At 35.0% G+C, this 22,487-nt stretch overlaps 3 protein-coding genes and 1 pseudogene across 3 annotated transcripts; 2 read left to right on the top strand and 2 right to left on the bottom strand.

The window, feature by feature from the left end:
* The first annotated feature begins 1,469 nt into the window (after nucleotides 1-1,469).
* Nucleotides 1,470-4,674, top strand: LOC116124357 (annotated as a pseudogene).
* Nucleotides 4,675-6,867: 2,193 nt separating this feature from the next.
* On the bottom strand, nucleotides 6,868-9,196 carry LOC116124356 (40S ribosomal protein S10-1-like). The gene is made up of 4 exons (XM_031410075.1): nucleotides 9,155-9,196; nucleotides 8,280-8,559; nucleotides 8,034-8,163; nucleotides 6,868-7,225 (listed from the first exon to the last, which is right to left on the bottom strand). Exons 2-4 carry the CDS (start codon nucleotides 8,474-8,476, stop codon nucleotides 7,142-7,144), a joined length of 411 nt encoding a protein of 136 aa, XP_031265935.1. The 5' UTR covers nucleotides 8,477-8,559; nucleotides 9,155-9,196; the 3' UTR covers nucleotides 6,868-7,141.
* A 4,778-nt stretch (nucleotides 9,197-13,974) lies between these two features.
* LOC116124352 lies at nucleotides 13,975-15,949 on the top strand. Its single transcript, XM_031410072.1, has 3 exons — nucleotides 13,975-14,382; nucleotides 14,489-15,514; nucleotides 15,663-15,949. The coding sequence occupies exons 1-3, from the start codon at nucleotides 13,989-13,991 to the stop codon at nucleotides 15,821-15,823; spliced, it is 1,581 nt and encodes a 526-aa protein (XP_031265932.1). The 5' UTR covers nucleotides 13,975-13,988; the 3' UTR covers nucleotides 15,824-15,949.
* Nucleotides 15,950-16,598: 649 nt separating this feature from the next.
* Nucleotides 16,599-20,816, bottom strand: LOC116124359 (protein REVEILLE 6-like). Its single transcript, XM_031410078.1, has 9 exons — nucleotides 20,557-20,816; nucleotides 19,413-19,470; nucleotides 18,975-19,098; nucleotides 18,710-18,883; nucleotides 18,515-18,616; nucleotides 18,296-18,405; nucleotides 18,034-18,093; nucleotides 17,696-17,802; nucleotides 16,599-17,593 (listed from the first exon to the last, which is right to left on the bottom strand). The coding sequence occupies exons 1-8, from the start codon at nucleotides 20,784-20,786 to the stop codon at nucleotides 17,701-17,703; spliced, it is 960 nt and encodes a 319-aa protein (XP_031265938.1). The 5' UTR covers nucleotides 20,787-20,816; the 3' UTR covers nucleotides 16,599-17,593; nucleotides 17,696-17,700.
* Nucleotides 20,817-22,487: the final 1,671 nt, after the last annotated feature.

Genomic DNA, 22,487 nt, shown 5'->3' with positions numbered 1-22,487 from the left:
TAAATATTAAAGCTCACTTCTACCGGAGAATGCATAGTTTTTGATATGCACTCGGACATGAATTTCTAGTTTTGAAATTAAAGGTAACATGTTAACTTGTATTTCACATGTTTTAATATTTTAGTTTGTTAATATATGAAGATAGGTAACTTATCTTTTAAATGTTTTAAATTTTGTTAATCGTGGAAGATGAAAATTGATGATGCTCAGCTTCTTGTGCCATTAGCCCAAGCGGAGATTAGGGAATCAAAGGCGTCTTCTAACACCAACATTGTGTAATAGAATTTGTCAATTCAATTGAACAATTCTGTTGCTATTTTTGTTTACTATGTTTACAATGAAGATTCTTTACCATGTATGTTTGGTGAAATTGATGATGAAATTGTGTTGAATGTATTAATATATATGTTGAATGTTGATAATGATGTTTTTGAAATTTGAAGTAATCTATTAATATGTATGTTGAATGTTGATAATGATGTTTGGTGAAATTTAATCAAGTTTGTGTTTGTCCATTAATTTAATCAAATTAGCCAAGTTTTCAAATTAATACCGTATACATTTTTAAGTTTGAAATTTGAATAACAAAAAGTAGGGGAAAAAAATAAATGAAAAAACTTCATTCTTTGTGGGTGACCTGCAAGTTGACTCGTACCCGTACGGGCGGGGACAAGTCATGCATTTTCCTACTTGTGAAATTTTTTTACCCATGTACGTTTTACCTGTTACCCATAGCTACCTAGCCCGCCTATTTGCCAGGTCTGGTATTGCATAGAATTACTTTTGAATAAAAGTATATGCAGTAGCGGATCCAAAAATTTATGTTAGGGTGAGCTAAAATAAAAACTAACTGTACATTGATATTTTTGTTAGAGTTGGCCAAAATCTAGAAATTATACATAATAGTATTTAAAAAAAAAAAAATGAGGGTGGGCAAAACTTGTCTGGATCTGCCTCTGGGTATATGTACCAATCAAGTATTAAACTCGATATACAATTTGGCATAATATTGTTTTATAATTATCATTTATTAGTAATTCATTAAATTGTTTATTTTCAATCATATAATACTTTATATATAATTCATAGATATACAATTTTTTTTAGTTATTTAAAGGTTAGTAATATTTTTTTTCCTTTTGACTATTGTTCATTTGTTCTAGTTATTTGGGTGCTAACATTCGCTGTCAGCAACTTAGCACAAGTGCACAAGTCAAAAGACGAGCGGAGTCTTCGTCAACAAAGAAACGGTCACTCAAGAAAAGAACATTCGAGACTTGCACAGCTGGACGAACTTTCTCGAATTCCTATTTCTACCCTCGAAAATTAATTAAACTACCTTTTAGCCTTTAACCAATTAAACCATAAAACCTTCCCGCGAAAACAAGGAAAACGACCTTAAAATAACACCGTAACGTGAGAAAACCAGGAAATTCAAATAAAAACGACATCGTTTATCCGAACAATCCAGAACCTCTCTTGTTCCTTTTTTCCCGTTGATTTCAGAGAGCAGAGTCTCCACAGCTCTCTAGTATAAATACGTCCAAATCTTCGACTCTGCACAACTTAGCTCTATAATATCTCTTAGTACAAGCAATCTCGCTTCGATCAATCAAAAGACTTCCTTGCTTTTTTATTATTAATTTTTTCTTGAGGAGCAATGGCGAATGCTGAGTCCTTCGCCTTCCAGGCAGAGATCAACCAGCTGTTGAGTTTGATCATCAATACTTTCCACAGCAACAAGGAGATCTTCCTTCGTGAACTCATTAGTAATTCTTCTGATGTACGTGTTTGATTTCTCTGCTGAGTTTTAAATATTTGTGTTTTGGCTTTTCGATTTTTGTTGATTAGTGGTTTTGACTTTTGAGGCTAATGACGTTGTGGATTTGGTGATGGTATAGGCCTTAGACAAGATCAGATTTGAGAGCTTGACAGACAAGAGCAAGCTTGATGCTCAGCCGGAGTTGTTCATTCGAATCGTGCCTGACAAGGCTAACAAGACTCTCTCTATCATTGATAGCGGTGTCGGGATGACCAAAGCAGGTAATTAAACTTTTCTACATTTTTTATATGCGTTTTTATTTTTTGACCTTTAGAAGCAGTGTATCTAAACTCGATTGTGTTTTTATTATATTTATGACCATCACGAAAAAGAAATTCAATTTGGTTTCAAGTTTTCTAGTGAATGAATGATATGGAAACGTAGATTACAGTGCAGTATAATCTACTCTGATTGGTGGCATCGAATTACTGTAGAGGTGGAACTGATTTTACTTGTTCCTCCTATTTTGTAAGTGCTTTGTTTTCACTTATTTTCGTAAACAGTAATTAGAAGCAGCGTAACAAAACTCAATTATATGCTTGCTCTGTTTATGAATATTACGAATATCAGTTGAAATGTTTAAAATTTTCCCGATATGAATGTTTAGAATTCAGTGCATACTATCATCATGCTTGATAGATTGTGATTGAAGCTTTAGAATTGGAATGTATTTTGCAGAGAAAGATGAATTATCTATCGGGCTTTTGAAATTATGTTGACTATTTTATTGACTTTTGTAGATTTGGTGAATAATTTGGGTACAATTGCAAGATCTGGAACCAAGGAGTTCATGGAAGCTTTGCAGGCTGGAGCTGACGTGTCCATGATTGGTCAATTTGGAGTCGGTTTCTACTCTGCTTACCTTGTTGCAGAGAAGGTGGCTGTCACACAAAGCACAATGACGATGAGCAGTATATCTAGGAATCACAAGCTGGTTGTTCCTTCACTGTTATAAGGGACGTTAGTGGAGAGCCGCTTGGCAGGGGTACCAAAATGACTCTCTTCCTCAAGGAGGATCAGGTAAAAACATAAATTCAATATCTAAGTTGTACTTCATGATGTATATTATGTGATTGGTTACTGATGGAATTTCTTACAAATATGTTTTTGCAGCTTGAATACTTGGAAGAGCGGAGAATTAAGGACCTTGTAAAGAAACACTCTGAATTCATTAGCTACCCTATCTACCTCTGGACTGAGAAAACAACCGAGAAAGAAATCAGTGACGATGAAGATGATGAATCCTACAAGGAGGAAGGTGCAGTTGAAGACGTTGATGAAGAGAAAGAGACCAAATCAAAGAAGAAGAAGAAGATTAAGGAGGTTTCTCATGAGTGGCAGCTGATCAACAAGCAGAAACCCATCTGGTTGCGCAAGCCAGAAGAGATCACCAAGGATGAATATGCTGCTTTTTACAAGAGCCTGACCAATGACTGGGAAGAGCACCTTGCTGTCAAGCACTTCTCTGTTGAGGGTCAACTTGAATTCAAGGCAATTCTCTTTGTCCCTAAAAGGGCACCATTTGATCTCTTTGACAACCGCAAGAAGATGAACAACATCAAGCTCTATGTCAGGAGGGTGTTCATTATGGACAACTGTGAGGAGCTTATCGCTGATTACCTTGGATTTGTCAAGGGTGTTGTTGATTCTGATGACTTGCCACTCAACATCTCTCGTGAGATGTTGCAACAGAACAAAATCCTAAAGGTAATCAGGAAGAACCTTGTGAAGAAATGCATAGAAATGTTCAATGAGATTGTGGAGAATGAGGAAGATTATAACAAGTTCTACAAGGCTTTCTCGAAGAATTTGAAGTTGGGTATCCATGAAGACAGCCAGAACAGAGCCAAGTTGGCAGACCTGCTCAGGTACCACTCAACCAAGAGTGGTGATGAGTTGACAAGCTTGAAGGATTATGTCACCAGGATGAAGGAAGGTCAGAAGGACATCTACTACATTACTGGTGAAAGCAAGAAGGCTGTTGAGAACTCTCCATTCTTGGAGCGACTCAAGAAGAAGGGCTATGAAGTCCTCTTCATGGTTGACGCTATTGATGAATATGCCGTTGGTCAGTTGACGGAATATGACAGCAAGAAGCTGGTTTCCACCACAAAGGAAGGATTGAAACTTGACGAGGAGACCGAGGAAGAGAAAAAAAAGAAAGAGGGAAAGAAGAAGTCTTTTGAAGACCTTTGCAAGATAATCAAGGATATCTTGGGCGATAAAGTTGAGAAGGTGGTTGTTTCTGACAGAATTGTGGACTCTCCTTGCTGTTTGGTGACTGGAGAGTATGGTTGGAGTGCTAACATGGAGAGGATCATGAAGGCCCAAGCCTTGAGGGACAACAGCATGGGTTCATACATGTCAAGCAAGAAGACAATGGAGATTAACCTTGACAACGGAATCACGGAGGAACTCAGAAAGAGAGCTGCGGTTGACAAGAATGACAAGTCCGTCAAGGACCTAGTGATGCTGCTATTCGAAACCGCTCTTTTGACCTCTGGATTCAGCCTTGATGATCCAAACACATTCGCTTCAAGGATTCATAGGATGTTGAAATTGGGTCTTAGCATTGATGAGGAAGAGACTGCCGAGGATGACACTGACATGCCCGCATTGGAGGAAGACGGTGCTGAGGAGAGCAAGATGGAGGAGGTTGACTAAGTTTTAGGATGTGCAAATAAGTATTACGAGTAATTAGAGATGTGCTTGGTTAAGCTCATAAATCGTCCCTTCCTGTCTTTTGTATGAGTCTCGTTTTCTGTTTTTTGTTTTGCAAGGTCGTAAGCAGTGTTAGTAACTAGTTTGTCCCATTTCTACCTTGCCAAAGTGTCAATATAAGGCTGTTTCACACTTTTCTGTTCCACTTATACTTTATCTATTTGATACGTTGAGGGCATTAAATCTTACAATAACAATCCCAGAATGGTTGATTCACTAGTTGAAGAAGCATATTTTTACAGTAACAACCTCAGACTGGTCGATTCTCTAGTTATAGAAGCATATTTCTCCAACCGAAAAGCACAAGCGGCAAAGAGAAAATGCTTTAGACGATTTTCCTTAAATCTTTTAATGATTAAAATCCTTTTTCTGTTTTTTAAACAGTAATTTACGCAAGAAGGGATGAAGCATATATCCGCGAAAACTCGCTATAGCATATGAGAGATGAGATGAGGGCTTTGAATATTTCACCGTATCTGGTCTGTTTGTTTCATTATTCCATATCCTGTATTCAATCTTATCTAACTGTTTGTTTCATTATCCTCAAAATGCTATTATATTTTCTTTAACTATTTTTCAATCCCTTAATTGTATTAATTTAATTAAACACCCTCAGAAAAAAGCTTAAAAATTAACAAAAACACCACCACTTACTCACATTTATCAAATTCTGACCACTACCGTCAAAAAATAGTCAGAATCTGGTATAATGATATACTACTGACTGGATCTGATCGGTAGTATGCTGATCTATCATTTTTCGGCCAGATTCACGATCAAAGCTTTGGCCGTTGACAACCAGATCTTTGGCCATAGTTAGTCGTCAACGACCATATCTTTGGTCGTTGTTGACGGCTAGAAATGGCCGTAGATCTAGTATTTTCCGACCAGATCTGTGGTGGATCTAGCCGAAAAAGGTCATATCGACATACGAACGGTCAGATCTTACCAGTCCTGCGCCGTAACGCCAGATTTTGACGATGATGGCCGAAATCTGACAATTGTGGGGTGGGAGTGTTTTTGTCATTTTACAAAATTTTATATATTAGAGTGTTTCATAAATTAGCAAACCTAGAGAAGTGTTTTTGTTAATTTTTAAATCTTATCTCGTTATTCTCACCCAACTCTAAAAATATCAAGTACGTTTGATTTATTATTTTGGATAAAATTTTAGGAATAATATTGGATAGTTGAATATGATTATAATTACGAGAATATGATTTAAAGAATATGTGTTTGGTAGAGTATTTTAATTTTGATATTTGTGTTGAATATTTGATTGATATATTTTTTTATAAATGATTTATTAATATTATATTTTGTTAAAATAATATATTAATATGATTTATTAATATTAATATTATATTTTGTTAAAATAATATATTAATATGATTTATTAAAATTATATTGTGTTGTTAGAATTGAGAGGAAGATGGTTTTACAGTAGATTAGTCCAATGAGAGGCAGGTGTGACGGTGAAGCAGTCAGGACAGAAAAAAAAAAAAAAAAGTAATGTATCAGAATTTGATTTTCAAAATAGTTTCTGTGAATAATAAAACAAACGTTATTTGGTTAATAGGATATAGAATCCGGTTGCAAATAATGAAACAAACGCAATCAAAAAATCTTATTTAAAATATTAAGGCTCTATTTGATTTATTATTATAATAATTTTTAAAATAATCTTTTAAAAAAATTAAATTAGGCAGATATTATTATATAAGATTTGAAAATTAACAAAAAATATCCCCTATATTTGTTTATTTACCAAACACCTTTATAATAAAATATTAAAAATTAACAACAATATCCTCAACCCAAATTAACAACAATATCCTCAACCCACCAATTAAATACGGACAACTGACTACTACCGTTGAAGGGTGATCGAAGTATTTTTACAACTTCTAAAAAAAATATTTGAAAGTATTTAATTAAATTAATAAATTTAGAAGGTTTTAAAGAAATTAAAAAATATAAAATAATATTTTAAAAATAATAACATTTTACTGTTTATCTTTTTTAGAAATACTAATAATAGTATTCCGAACCTAAAACAAACTAACCCTACTCTAAATATGCAATAACGGTACCTATTCTAAATATGCAATAACGGCACAATGCGTGCACTTCCATCTGAGAAGAAATCTTGAACATCCAAGAATCGAAGGATAGTGCATAATCAAAAACAAATTCCTTAATTTTTTTATATGCAAAGCCCTTTTGTCTTCGAGAAAATCAAGATATGCCCAAGGATGTGACATGGAGTAAAAGTTAAGCTTATAAAAACACTCTTTCCACCACGAGCCCCGGGGGGGCACAACAAATGAATAGTTTATGTATTAGATCGCAGCCATGTTTATAATTCTTGCACTAAACATCAAATTACCCCCGAAATAACATGATGCAAATAATGATGAGAGTTCCATTTCCATCAAAAACCAAGGTTGGACAAAATTAAAGATCTCATAATAAGCTCCTAATATTCTACTTTAAAGCTTACAAAACACTATAGAAAACTCAATAAAGGCATTAGATCTGTTCTTAGACATGAAACTAACTTTGAGACAAACTTCAACTAAGAGAACGATCTTCATTTCAAGGAAATCCTGAACCTGAAGGAGCTGCGCCATATCCTCCACCTCCACCTCCACGACCAAAGCCAGGCCTTCCACCAGCACCCTGCAGGCCAAAACAGCAATTAGTTTCACATATGAGACATGTAATCTACCCATGAAAACAATACAGTTTCAGCACTTGTGAAAATTTAAATTTATAGGAGAGTAACCACATATCAACAGAACATAGTATTCATTCATTTTAAACCAAAAACCCAAAAATAAGTATCCTCTTTTCCTCTCCTAAAATAAAACTATAGCAAAGAAGATTGATAACTAAATCAATTAAGGGGCAGAGTCAACAATGTACTTTAGATGATTCATAATTCTTTCTCCACAAATAAGAAGCAAGCATCCATGTAACTAAAGCAACCTTTTCTCCAACTAGACTCCTCTATCATTTAATCATTTATATGATTTTCTCGTCCATACCAGAGAGAATTCAAGTATGTCATTGATATTAATCTTATACTGCTCAAATTCCATCTGGCGCATTCACAATGGAAGGCAATATTGAATAGCAAACATAATCAGAAGTAAAATCAGCAACCAGCCCCTAAAAATTCATCCTAATCACTACTTTGATTCCTTATCTTGAGGTACCACATAATCATCCAAAAACACAATGCTCTCAAATACATAAAGTGGGTGCATCTGTAGTCCTACAAGGAAACCAGTTGGAAAATGGAACAAGACAACAGCCATTTCGGTACTTGCTTAAGTGGATTTTTAAAGATTTTGATTGTTCACCCACTCAAGCATATATTATGTTGAATGATTAAATAAGAAAATGAAAAGAAAATGCAGGCTCTCATTCATTAACCAAATACAAACTAATCAAAATGTGAGGTCTTCAAAGAAAGAGAAATTACCCTGAAGGATGGCTGGAAATCTGCAGGGGCTCCTCCCTTCTCACCACCAAAATCACCACCACGGGGGCCTCCACGGTATCCTTCACGGTCACCAAACCTTGGACGGTCTCCATCAAAGCGAGGTGGGCCCCTAAAGGTCAAATAATAATAACATTTTCAATCACATTATAACTGAAAAATGTAAAACCACTCCAACAGAGACATAATTAAAACCCAAAAAAGGAATGATTAATAAAAATAAAATACCTTGGACGATCACCAGGAGGGCCACCCATAGGGCGGCCAGTAGGCTTTGCAGATTTCTTCAAGGTGGCAGGCACAATTTCTGATGGAAGATTGAGGTAAGTCCTCAAAAACTCAATTCCATCATTGGTAAGATACCAGTAGTAGTGCATCCAAGCGAATGTCTCACGCACATATTCCCTGGATTTGAAGCTCTGCATTAGCTTAATCACTTGCAGATTGGGAACATCAATCTCTGGATGCTTCGCGAGATTATAATCCTTCTTTGCGTAACAGACTCCCTCTGTGGATCCAAAGGAGTTTACAACATTTAAAAAAAAAAAAAAAAAAAAAAACACTATATCACTGATCACGGCCAAAAGTACAGGTAAGCATGCCAGAATTTTGTATATTAGAATCTCACTAGCATACTATTTATCAGACCACATTTCGAGGAGAATGTCAAACTTTGACATAAGATGCCATTATAAACAACATTATTGACACTAATTAAGCCGAAAGTTACTTGTATAATAATATATATTAAAAGTGCTAGGTTGCAGTTGCAATACATTATCCAGCAGTAACAAGCAACTCCAATAAAAGAGACTTAGTTTAGCTTAATTAAATACTACGTGGCTCAAGTTTTCTACCATTAAAAAGCAATTAAAATACCGAAGCAAAACTGCAGTTTTTACGGAAAAACCAACCAGTTATCATCCTCATATTTATTTGTAAATCGACGTAAAGACCACAAGATCATAACCCTAGTGCTATTACAGAAAGATAAGATCTGGGAACATCTATAATACTATAATGTGAAGCAAACAGTAAACAAAAAAATAACTAGTCAAAAAACGAACTCCTGATTGGCGTACAAGTAATCATAAGAGACGGACCTTGGAAGAGGTATTTGCAGATTTTTTCCGGTTCTCTCTGGAATAATCTGAACATAAACGAAGAATCGTTAAATATTATAACCGTTATCTAGACTGCACCAACACTAGTTAAAGACAGAAATAGTCACCATGGCTGCGAAGCGAAAATAAGATAAGCCTTCTATCGGCTGGTTTCTCGCGGCAGCTGCAGGAGCAAGGGAAATGTAGAGCTACTTTCGGGGCAAGAAAAAAACCTAGTAAACTGGTTGTTATTTATACAGGTCACATCGGACCGCTAATTGGGCTACTATAATTTTTATCGGGCTAAAAAGATTTTCATGGGCCTCCAAAACCCACCTAAGTTTTGTCTCCATGAATATCAATAATTTAAATTTTGAAAAAAAGTTATTATTTATGCAATGAGCATATCTATTGTAAGGAATTGTATATTATAAAGATAAGTTTTATTATTTTTATATTATGTAATAAATAAATAAATAGATAAAATATAGTGAGACTCTTTTCTTTTCTTGATCAAACATAGTGTAACATTTACAGTACAAGGGGATTAAAAAGAAATTAATAACCTGTTTCAATTATGATATACAAGGACGTTGTAATTAAACTCAAATAAATGGAATTATTAATAATATATACATAATTAATATACATAAAAAGCTATTCTTATTAATGACATTATTAATTGGTTACCAAAAATAATATTTTAATAATTTATATATAATATAAATGGCAAAATCAGCGTGTAAAAAAAGGTTAATAAATTAACTTTCTACGATTTTAAAAAATAGCAGCTTGACAGATAGTTACTCCCCATAAACTGCAGGTCCTATTTCTTCCTACATATAGACTCCAACTGCCCGTCTGCCACTTGGCACAATACCAGTTCACGCACAACGAAAGAGGTGGTCCTTCTCTGCAAATCACCTTCACCTCTTTCTTCACTTCATTTAACTTATTTAGCCAGTTAAGAACATAAATATCCTAAACTTTTTCTCACAACTTTCCGAGAAAAATTCTTTTACTTAAGTTTTGCATTCTCCATTTTGTCTTTGCAGTAGCTTTCATAATACCAAAAGCAAGTTAATGTCTTACTCTCTGGGAAAGATAGACACCGTTAGGGTTTAGACTCACACAGCATACTATACCGCATTTGTTTGGTGATTTGAAACTTAATGTGTTAGTTTTGGACTTGTAAGCTAAGTCGCCTTGTTTCATGGCGTGTATTTTCCGCAGAAAATGAGATCAGCAAGTGGGATTACATTTTACTGGAACAGTCAAAGTCAGATGATGAACTTACAAGTTTCATAAGTAATATTCAAAGTCTATTATGTGTTTAGTTTAAGTTCGAGACATTTATTGAAAGTATTTTATAGTTACCCGTTTGGTTGCTGAGAAAGTTATAGAAAAGGATTGAAATGAAATTATGTGTTTGTTTCGCATTAAAACTTTTGGTGAAAATTTTTAAGATCCTTACACTTCAGCACCGACTTTCTGTGAAATTTTAAATTTGTTGTAGAGTTTGATTCTCCCTTTGTCTGTGCTTCCTATTTGATCACAAAACGAGGAATCCTCAGCGTAAAGATCGTATGATTAGAGTTTTTATTCACGCAAAAAGTACGGCCGTTTAGGTGAATTATTTTGATATGCTTAATTTTTGACTTTAAGCAAAGTTAGATACAATAGCTTGTGTGTATAGCAATGAAAGAATAATGATCAGAGAGTCAGGATCAATGTTCACTGGCACAGTTAAATGAATCCATGATACTTGCAGAGGTTCATGAGCAAATGTTTAAAAACATGTATTTGTATTCTATTCTGGTGGTTGATGTTTTCAGGTTGTAACTCAGTTCTGTTGAATTTTATATTTTATATTTTTTAATTTATGGTTATGTGTTTGGTTGCTAAAAAAATGGTAGGGGAGGAAAAAAAATTAATTATGTGTTATGGCTTATAAAAAGTTGGTGAAAGTTCACCTTATTAACTATCAAATGGGTGTATCAGGAAAAAGTAGAGAAAAAATTTTACTTCTAAGAGTTTAACCATGTAAACAAAAAAGAGTTAGAAACTGAAATTGTTGTAGTAAATTAATGCATATTAGTCATCAAAACAGATTATCCCTGTTTTTTTTTATAATGTTTGAATTGGTCTTGTTTTGTTGTTCAGAGAATCAATAAAATCATATACCAGAAACTTTCTCCTTTCTTTATCTGAGCTGGATACTTGCAAAAGTTTACCTTGTGGGCTTGACCAATCAATTTTAGGGTAAGAAAGTGGTAACAAATAAACAATAGCCAGGATTGACATTTGTGCTGAAATTTATAATCCTTGTTTTGATTTTCTTTTAAAATTTTTGTTACAGGGAAATTCCTGATTCTAGGACTGGATTATTGCATCCTTGCCATGGTTCAGGTATGTAGTTAATCTATTCACTTAATTTTTTATACTGACTTTAGCCTCTCAAGTTTGTATGGAGTTATTAGTTTTCTTTTGATGCTGATACCATGTCATCATGAATTCTGTTTGAGAAAGAATGTTTTAGTAAAATCTATACTTTAATAATATTCATGGCTTTATATTGAATTTGAATAAATCACAGTACATACCTCCCAGTAAGTTGGATAATAAAGAACATTTGGAGTATTTTCACTATCTAAATGAATATGGTGTTCTATATGGTTGGAATAAAAATGAAGTTGAAATTAGCTGACTAACAAAGGTTATAGTGGTGAGAAGTCATTAAGGCAACACTAATTTAGTAATTTGTGTTAAATGTCCAGATTTAGTTTAATTGAAGGAACTCTGTCATTAAAGATATCCTTTCATGCTGTATCCGGCTGTTAAAAAAGTTCAGAAAGGAAATGCATAGTGGTCCATATTAATCTTTATCATTCTTCTGACATTATATCTCTCTCTCTTGTAACCAAGCCCCAAAGAAGAGGAAGGGGAAGATTTGTTTTAACTTTTTATTTAACCTTAGTCACTAGTTTCTAAAGAGAGCTTCTGCTTGATAGTGACAAAACTGATGAACCTGAATAGACTCTTTGCCATGATCATTCCCTCTTTTTCGAGCCTGGCCAAATGCTTAGGATTGATTTTGCATTTGAAGAAGGCACTGGTAAAAGGCTCAAATTTCTAATGTTTACAATAATGCATACATCCTTCATTTAATTGGAGCCCATGCTTCTACAGCTGGCCATCAGATTAAGATTGTACTACTGGTGGTCGTGCAGTGTTAAACACCATGTGTCACCTGAAATGTATCCAATCAACTTAGTAGTGCATTCAGTAACCTTTTGGTGAAAATATGCCTTTAGGAGGTTCAAAGTTATTAAGTTAGCATGTTATAAATCTCATGCTTATAATCTTGTGGATAGTTTCATAATGGAAGGTAGAATTGCTTGAAAGATTGTGGTATGTTGAAACATTCAAAGCCCAATGCAGATTCTAGAAGATTTCACGGACACCTATCTCGACATCCAAGCCCAAATCCTGAACTTGGAATTTTAGGAAGTGGTGCTTTTCCTAGGGTATCTCGTATTTCTGGAGATTCTGCTTCACTGGTTCAAGGCAAAGGTTATAATCTACTTAAAAGGAGTAATGCAGCATATAAGCCTCCCCATTGCTGTAAGGTATTGAGAGTAGAAAATATCTTTTGTCCAGTACTGATGTAGTAGTATCTTCACAGCCTCAGATGATGTGATTACAAATAATGTTGGATAATGCTCATTGTCCTTTTTGGTCCAGAATATAAGGAAAACTATATTTGAAAAATTATACCAAAGAAGTATGGTTCATTATCAGAATTTGTTTTCTTTTCAGGCAAAAGTTCATTCTAGGACAGAGAGTGAAGACCTTAATAATGATGAGACATTTGGTTCGTCTGAGCTTCTGACTTGGGATAGGGCTGAGGATGAAAGGAGAAAAGGTAAAATCTCCTTTAATTTCCCATTGTAGTTACAGACTTGCATTCTTGCCTTAATGGTTGCAGTCAACCAGCCAGTCAGTAAAGCTTTAACGGTAAACTGATCTTCTGATGCTAATATGGGTTCCCTCAATTAGATTTGTTTGAGCTGATGAGAAAGGAACAGCATAAAACTTTTCAAGAGAAGCAAAATAAAACGTGTGATGAGTATAAAGAGAACTTGGATCCAGAGGTTGCCAAACCCCTTGAGGCTTCTGGAAATTATAACAGTCCTGTGAGCAAACACAATGAACCAGACGAATTTTTGACATCCCTATCTCCAGCTACCGATCCTGTTGGGCTTGATTTTAATGCACAAACTTCCGCTGAAAATCTACTTCCCCTGGTTAATAAAACCATGAATTTTGGGACAAAGTCCTTAATCAATTCCTCAATATCAGAGGTAATTGGTTACTACGCTGGTTGGAAATCTTAGGCACACAGTTAGCTGTAAATCTTATAATCTTTACGTACTAACTTCAAATTACTACTTTGTTGAATGCATGCTAACCAGCTTATTCATCGTTTCTCTCCCTGAAAGTGAAACTTTTAATGAATACAACACTGAAGTTTTTAAACGATGATATAAATATATGTTTGGTGTCCTTTTTCTTATTGCCTCATCAGCCCTTTGAGGTTAGAAGAGATCACATGGAAGGCTACAGTTTTCATTCTTCTGATTCTGCTCATCAGTTTCTTGAAGGTATACTTGTATCATATATCTGAGTTTGAAAGTTTTAAATTTTAAACAATGTATTTTATGCAAAAAAAACTTCAGTATCAAATGAGGCTAGTTACATAGAGAAACTAAAATTAATGTTTTCTCTTTTTTCCATAGAGAACAAGCCTTCTGTGAGCACATCATCTAACGAAATGAAAGGGGGTACTGTGTGGAATGAGAAACTTGAGGGGCACAACTCCACAAATCTATCTTCTGGAAGAAATGAACTTGCTCCAAAGCTTATTGCTTCTACCTCCACTCCTGATACCAATGTAATCTCTGAGCAACTGTACAATTGTCATACACCAAATGTGATTCCAGGAGTTCTTACTGGTGAAGATTTTGAAGTATCCATGCTGTCTGAGCTCAATGAATATTATTTAACTCAGCGTCACTCTGTTAAAGGCTGGAAATCTTATAAAAAAAAGGACAGGCAGCCAAATTCTGTTGCTGAGCATGGTGCATCTCGGCATCTTCTCTCTTTTCTAGAGGAGCCAGACCAAACAGATAAGGAAAAGTTTTCAAAGCTAAGCATGGCTTCCATAGGTAAATTCCTCGTTCTTGAAATTGGAGATAACGGTAAAATGCTTAACATTCAAAGAAATACTTGGTATTATGAAAAAATCTGACTCATTAACCAAATTTTGAACAGGTTTTGCAAAGGATTCACAAACAACAGAATTTGCAGGTATTCAGGCACACTCTGTTGGCATGGTTACAGGAAATGATATGTTGAAGCCTCGTGAATTTCCATTTCCAGCTAGTGGTAATAATAAAATATTTTGTCCAGCAGTCAATGAATCTAGATCCATTGGGATTAATTGTGAAGGTATTATTTCAAAAAGCTGTTGTAAGAGAACTGCAGTGAGTAAAATTGGGGAGAGTATATCGATCTCTGATGATAGCCAGACCAATATAGGATATAACCTTGGAAGTGAGTCAGAGTCCAAGCTCAGTCCTGTCAGTGGCTTTGATGAAAGTGCTGATTCAATAGAAGAAGTTTGTTTACCAGATGAGGACAGTTTGATTACAGTAGATGACTTCATACTTCCACAAGACTCCACATTTTCAGCTGAAGGTGGTTCAGTTAAATCTGATTTTTTTACCGTGAATTCCCAGGTTGATAATTCTGATGAGCTAGAAGCTCTTAGTCTCAACCGTGGTGAGGAAATATATACTGAACTTGCTTTGGATGGTCCTATTTTTGATTCTTACGATGTGCTGGGTTTGGAGACTTCTTATCAAAGTATGCATAGCAAGCAATCTTTTTCATCATTTGACCAACACCATATAAATCCAGTGAAGGTATTTTTCAGATCTTCAGATGCTCAAGAAGTTCAAATGAGTCATAAGACAAGGCCCTTAGATTCAAAGAACTATCTTTATAATCCACAACCACTCCATCCTTTTTCTACAAATGTGCTTTCTGGTCATTTCCAGCACCCTCAAGCTGACCAAAGGAGGTTTGGACATCCTATCAATAGTCCACCAGTACAGCAGATGCCCACTCCAAGCAAATCTTCTCCTCACCAAGTTGGTGTACTGCCAAGAGGTTCACCTTCTCTTCATCCCAGTAATGAAATGAATTGCTATACTCAGGAGCTACTATACCCAACACAAAATCTTCCATTATATTATGGACAACAATACTATCAGGGCCTTGACATGCCAATTGCAGGTAGAGTATTCTCTACACAGTTTCGGAATTATGCTAAGCTCATAATTTTAACATATTATGTTTGTGTTTGACCTGTTACTACTTTTTGGAATTCAATTTTGATAAGAATGAGTCTTAACTGGTTGCTGTTTTTATGTGGTGTTTTCAGGTCATATTGTCGGTGGAATCAGTGATAAAGCAGCCTACAATAGGCTCTTGGAGATGGAAGTAAGATCAAGGCAGGCACATCCTCTTGCTGTGGCTGGTCATGGTCACAATTCAGAAATCTTCAGCAAACAGGTGGACATGGGATTTTGGTATGGAAAATAAACAATTTGGCTGAATATAGATGTGCTACATGAGTTCAACTTTAGCATGGATGTTAATCTCTTTGGTGATACTGGATATTTGACTTCCATATTTTTATTTTTTACTACAATTTAAACTGAGATCGAATGTGTTGGATATCGTACATTCACTTTAAGTTGGGATTTTACTATATATATATTAAAAGAAAGAAAATGAATGAATATATTTGAAGAGCTAACACAGTGCTGTTTATTTGCCACCGTTCGTTCAATTTGTTCAGTTATACATTATTCTATTAGGCTTGCCTCGGCAGCAATGGCCTTGAAGAGTGAAAATAAATACTTTAGGATGGAAGTTCTTGTGTTAATGGCTTTAGCTGTGAGATATTTTTCAATTTACGTCATGGATTTTGTTGCGTTAAATCTCTTGCATGGGAATTGTTGCCTGGCAAAGCAAGTAATAAAATAATAAATGACATAAAAAATAATCATTCCAATCCACTAGTTGTAGCCATAAACTTCACTAGGTCAAAATAATGGGTGGGCTAATCATTTAAATTTTTAATGCAATGGAGGAAAGGGCCTACAAAACTTGATAGAGATCAACCAAACAACTTTATTTTCATATCAGTGAAGATATAAAATATCAACAGGGTATGTTCAGTTTTCTGCTTTAATTGTTTATATCCAACGATAATTATATACAATGTTTTAAAACCCAACTTGAGGTGAAAGCTGACAAAGTTGTCGGATCCCAAGTTGACCGGCTTAACTAATTTGACCAGCAGCCAAACAAGTTGACAAAAACGTATAAAATTCAACAAATACTCTTAAAAATTACAGGTAAGTCCTTATAGGCTTGAAATTTAACAAGCACACCCCAAATACAAATCGACCGACGACTGATTGACGACAACAACACCCCATATGTAACCCTAATCGTCCCTTGAAGCCATTCTCCTTAAAATATACTCAAGATCTGACCGAAATAGATTCGATTTCGGCCAGATCTCACCAACGCCGGTGTCGATATTCCATGCCAAATCTCATCGACGTCAGCATTAACAACCCTCTCCATCACCTAGATATTACTCCCCTCTTCCTCCCGACTAAAACCCACCTCACTCCACCCCCGTTAGCCTCGTCAATTGCCAGCAAAAACCGATTGTTGCCGCTGCTAGTTTGTTCGATTTTCGATCAATTTACTCACCAAAAATCAACTTCGTCACCACCATTGCATTCTCCAACACTTTCTCTTCAAAAACCCCAACATCCCGACTGTTAATTGTTTGCTGATCATTCTCTCAAATCCTAGGGTTTTGGGTGAATAGGAAAAATATAAACCCGACCCGTTGAAGCTTCTAGGTCCCGATTGAACCAATTAAACCGGCCGGGCTGGACCGGGTTTTAAAACATTGATTACATACCACCACACATGCTAAGCCGGAAATTTGAAACTAGTATATACTTGTTCTAGGAAAATATTACAAGAGGTACACAGAACAATGCATATACATCACCAAAAATAATGCGTCAAAATTGTAATACACAATAATACATCACTTTACAGGCTAACCCTCATAAAACAGCTTGAACTATACACTCCTCTATTACGATTTCTTGCCCTTCTTTTTTTTCTTCAAAAAATATATACATGAACCTGACACAGTGGGTGAGTGTATTGTCAGACAGTGCAGCCAAATGTCTATCCAACTGGAGACACCAGTGACAACCAGTGTATCTTTTCTTTGATACTAGGTTGGCTGTTGAAGCTATTGGATACTCAGTTCTCCTAGTAAATCAGGAGATGAAAGTAAGTATTGGTTACACAAAAATGAAGGAAAGAATAGGTACATATGATCAAGTAAAATCTAATCTATTTCTAGTCACCTACCGAAACTACGCAACATTTTTGCACTGTTGATCATTAATAAGGACATTATTTGCACCACCATAGTTGGCCGCCTCTGTCTCGATTTCATAGGATGAAAGCAGCTTTCTCTGCATCCATTCAAAAAGGAAAAAAAAAAAATGAGAGCCCATTAACAACAAGGCAAAAGCTAATTTTTCATTGTGATCCAATCCAGTGATCACAATCCTAAGTAAAAAGCACAAGCTGCCCAAGGATCACAATGGGAGACGGAATATGAAAACACAACGGTGGAACAGTAAAAAAAAAAGAAAAAAAAAAAAAAAAAGAGGTAAAGGTAAAGCAGGGGAAAGGACACTTACATGATCCTCAAAATCGGGGCTAGTCAAATTTATTGAGAGGTTTCTCATCAACAACAGCACCTGTGCAGAAGCCAGAAAGGTAAGTAAATATTTGATCATTGCAATGTAAAGTAAAGCCACAGAACATCAAACTAAAATCACAATGATTGACTAGGATTAAGAAACAACTTTTGCTATTAGAAAATTAATTATATGGCCAGAAAAACTTTGATATTATACAACAACAATGACCGAGATAATACAAATTCAATTTGTAAAATACCGTTTCAACATCTATAGGATCCATCTTTTTAAGTTTCTGCAAATGACCGGAAACATTTGGATCAAATACACTGCCAATGAAACTGTATACTTGCACAAAGTCAGGCAGGACTGCAACAAAAATGGCATTGTAAGTGCTAATAAGAAAAAAAAAAATGAGAATAAGGGTATGGATGACTAATAAGTACCATAAGCATAAAGCTAAAGTTGAATGTATCACCTCTTAAATGACCATGATTTCCTTGATCAGTCATTTCCCGTCCGGCTCGTGTTTTTGGAGTACTCTCAGTGGAACTGCTTCGGTTATTTGCCACTGCTGGCCCTACAAAGCACATAACACATTTAAAAAGATTTATAGAGCTAGCATAAATCAAGCTGATATTATTGATATTACAGTGAGTGTAAAACGACTAACCTTTTGTCACATGTGATAAACCAACTGTTTGGACATTGTTTGTCCAGGAAGATGCAGCAGCACTAGCCATTGGAATCATATGCATTGAAGAGGTATCAGGACTTAGAAAATGTCCAGGTTCAAGTTGACCAGAAGATGGTTGAAAGGAACCCGAGACTTGTGATTGCACTGGAGCTGTTAAGAGTGTCATATTGAGACTGAATTACATTAAATTTGCATAGTGACCACTAAACATACTTCAAAAATCAAAATTAACTATTCTCACCATTTTTTGAGGCTTTTTGAGGATAAGGATGAGCAGCTTTCCTTTTAGGTCTGGGAGGAGGTAGATGTTCAGCTGTTCCATTCTTCTGAACCTTTAGAAAGTACTTCTGTGCATGACTGCGAATCTGCAAAACAGAGTCCTCCAATTCTTATATATTTCTATTGTGTATTGTTAACCATTAGTAGAAGAGTAAAATAGCTGAATCTATAACCAAAAACTCGGAAATTTACAGCCCACACATAATAAACGCAGCTGGACAACAAATTACGAGAAAGAAGTAGCAAAGGTAACGGAAATACTTAAAACAAAACCCCAACAAAATGACACCATAATAAAGAGAAAAAAAAAACTAAAAAAGAAAAAAAATGAAATAATATAATAGGTACCAGCATGAAAAACATTGATATTGCAAATAGGGAGTTCTGGACTTCAGTGTACCTGAATGACTGTCTTTGACCCAACAAATGCTTCAATTTTTTTCCAGTCACGGTCAAAGCTGAATACAATCACAAGAACATAAAAACCATCAGGGGACAAAAGCATAATAGTAAAGATAAGAATTCATATCAAATGTTCCTTGTCTTTGCAAATATTCAATTAAATTTTCAACCTTAAATGAATTTCTCCAAGACAATAATCTCTCTCCATGAATAAAGAACCCAGTTATCCTGAAATTTTTAAACAATATTTAGAATTCTTTTATAAAATGCTTCATTCACGAGGATCATACAGCATAGACTACTCACAAGCACCTACAGTCATACCTTTTCTATGGTTCCAGAGCCCTTAAAAGAAGATATCATGCCTTTAGATTTTCCAGTTGGACCTCATTATATTGCATGATTTCACAAAAATAAACTTGAAATGGTATTACATGCACCAAACAAGTAAATGAACCACTTGCACAAACAATTCTCTTCTCTTTGGCGCAAAGCTAATGGCAGAGGTTCTCTCTTAAGTGTACCATTCAATATATTTCCACTTGTTCAAGTTTATTCTACTTGCTTCACACTAAGCTATTCCTCCTAACAAAAAAATTTTGAAACGCAAATAATAATACTACCTCATTATATGGCAGTTCACCCAGAATGAAGTGCTTTCTCTTAAAGATAACAAAATTCAAATAAATTACATAAATGAACTAAAATTCCAAATCTAGAAAAGTCCACTTTCATAAATTTTCCCACTACTTCTCTGAACAACCATATTGCAACTAAACACATCCACAAATTTTCAATTAAATAAAAAATCTGAACATCACTTCAATAGCTAAGGTAAAGTAAAAGTAAAACTAGCTAAAATTTCAAATCTCAGAAATATTCATTTTCTTAATTTCTCCTACTACTTCTTAATAAACAAAACTGAAGCTCAACACATTCATAGTCACACGAAATATCACAAAGGACAGCGAATTTTCTTTCTCCACTCAACTTTCTCGCAATCCAAACAAAATTTAAAGCCAATTTACACGAAAATACAAAACATACAGCCAGAAAAATCATTTCAAATCCCTTAAAGCCATCGACAGAAACACAAATTACACAACGAACAGTTTAAAGAGATGAAAGATGAGTTCAATTACAGTTGAAGCGCTTCAAGGAACTTGTCGTGCTCGGGTTCGGTCCAGCTTTCTCTAGACTTGGTAATAGTGTAGGGTTTTCGGATCTTCTTTGACGGATCCTCTGACGAAGACACCGTAGATGGAGCGGCAGCTGTTGTCGCGGCTGTGGCAAAAGGTCTGAGTCCAGGTAACGCCATTCCATTCGGATCCAAGTAGAATCCTTCAGATGGGTTCGGGTTTTTGGATACCATGAGAAAAAAAAAACAATTTGGGGGGCTTTAGCTTTGAAACTACGATGAAATGTGATTAGGTGAAGCAGTTAGCTTTTATATGACTATTCACGGGTTTTATTATTGGATACTGTGAGGTTTTTGCTGATATGGATGAATGACCAATGAAAGTATGCCACGTCAAAAGACAGAAAATAGGACCGTGGGTGGCTGGGATTAATAATTAAGCGTATCAATTAAGCATGATCCCGAGTGCCACGTATGTATTTGTTTCTTTATAGTTTTTTTAATTTGTAATTAATTAACATATAATATTCTAACGGAGTGGTTTCGATGTGTCTTAAGAATTAAGATACATGTGAGCTTTACAATCCTATCATTATTAGAACATGTGATTTACTTTTGTCCTTTAATAAATTAAAAAAATGATATAATTAATTTGTGTTATATTGATTTCTGCATATAATATTTACTTTAATTAATTTATTAACCTAAAAAATATTTACGGTGATCGTGAGTGCGGGTGAAGATTTCTGAAGAGAGGTAGCTTTAGAAGAAGAGAAGCGTCGGTCGAGGGAGAAAAGGAAATGAAGAGATAACCTCAATCGGAAAAGGGAACACGTGGCGGGGAAAGTAGATGAGGGAGAGCAAGATCGTGTGGTGCGATGTAGTCTAAGGTGCTGGGTGGCCAAGGACGATGCCACATGATAGTAAGCCACTCACAGAAGCACATTGTCGTAGAAGATATTTTGAGTGGGACCAACTTTTGTCACACAACTGACCCAGTCATTCTTTCTTTTATTTGATATTTTCTTGTCGCTTCTTCCGGCCTTCATAATTATATATATGAACACACACGGAGGCCTAATTTTTGTTTCACATGTTAAACAATGTCACGTCTAATTTAATGAAGGCTAAAATTGTAATAATGTAAAGTTTTAATTTATAAATTGTTATGCTGTAAATTCATGCACGTGTCTTGTGACGATGCAGATGGAGCATGAGCCCTCGCCCTGTGTTTGTTATTGTGCATTTATTCAGGTAGTTTGCCACATGGTTATCAAATTATGTATCGCATTGTGTATCAAAAATTTAATTTTTTAAATTATGTATCACGTATTGTATCATATTGTAAGATACATATTTTTTTAAAAAATTAATAAAATAATTAAAATTTTCTAAAAATTAATATCATCCCCAAGATTAATTAAATAATTTTGTGGTATTATTGGCTTTAAATTACGGTATTACATAATCAAAATTAATCACTAAATTTCAAGATCAATGTTAATATCTAGATCTCCACTTATATTATTATTATCATGTAAAATGGGCAATACATATTTCTCTTCACTTTCTCCATGTAAAATGGGTAAATTTGGACAGATTTTAGTGAATCGGGTTGGATGATCCGGTTTCGACTTGAAATGTTTTTTGGACCTTTGGCCCAAATTAATAAAGTCGTATCGATTTATATCGATATTTTTAAGGATACAAACGGATACGTATCGTATCGTAGGATACATATCAACGTATCGAAATGTTTAGGATACACTCTCTGATACGTATCGTTGGCGACCTGTATCGAATCGTATCGTATGATACATATCGGGTATCGTAGGATACTAACAACCATGGTGTGTCATGCTACGAAGAGACAATAATGCTACGGACATCGATGTTTTATACCAAAATGTTAAACTGAACGACATGTTACCTGAG

This window comes from Pistacia vera, unplaced genomic scaffold (assembly GCF_008641045.1).
Source record: "Pistacia vera cultivar Batoury unplaced genomic scaffold, PisVer_v2 Contig1514, whole genome shotgun sequence".
In the NCBI taxonomy this organism is placed as follows: Eukaryota; Viridiplantae; Streptophyta; class Magnoliopsida; order Sapindales; family Anacardiaceae; genus Pistacia; species Pistacia vera.
Note: the sequence above shows the minus strand (reverse complement) of the source record. Positions and strands in the feature narration are given on the sequence as shown.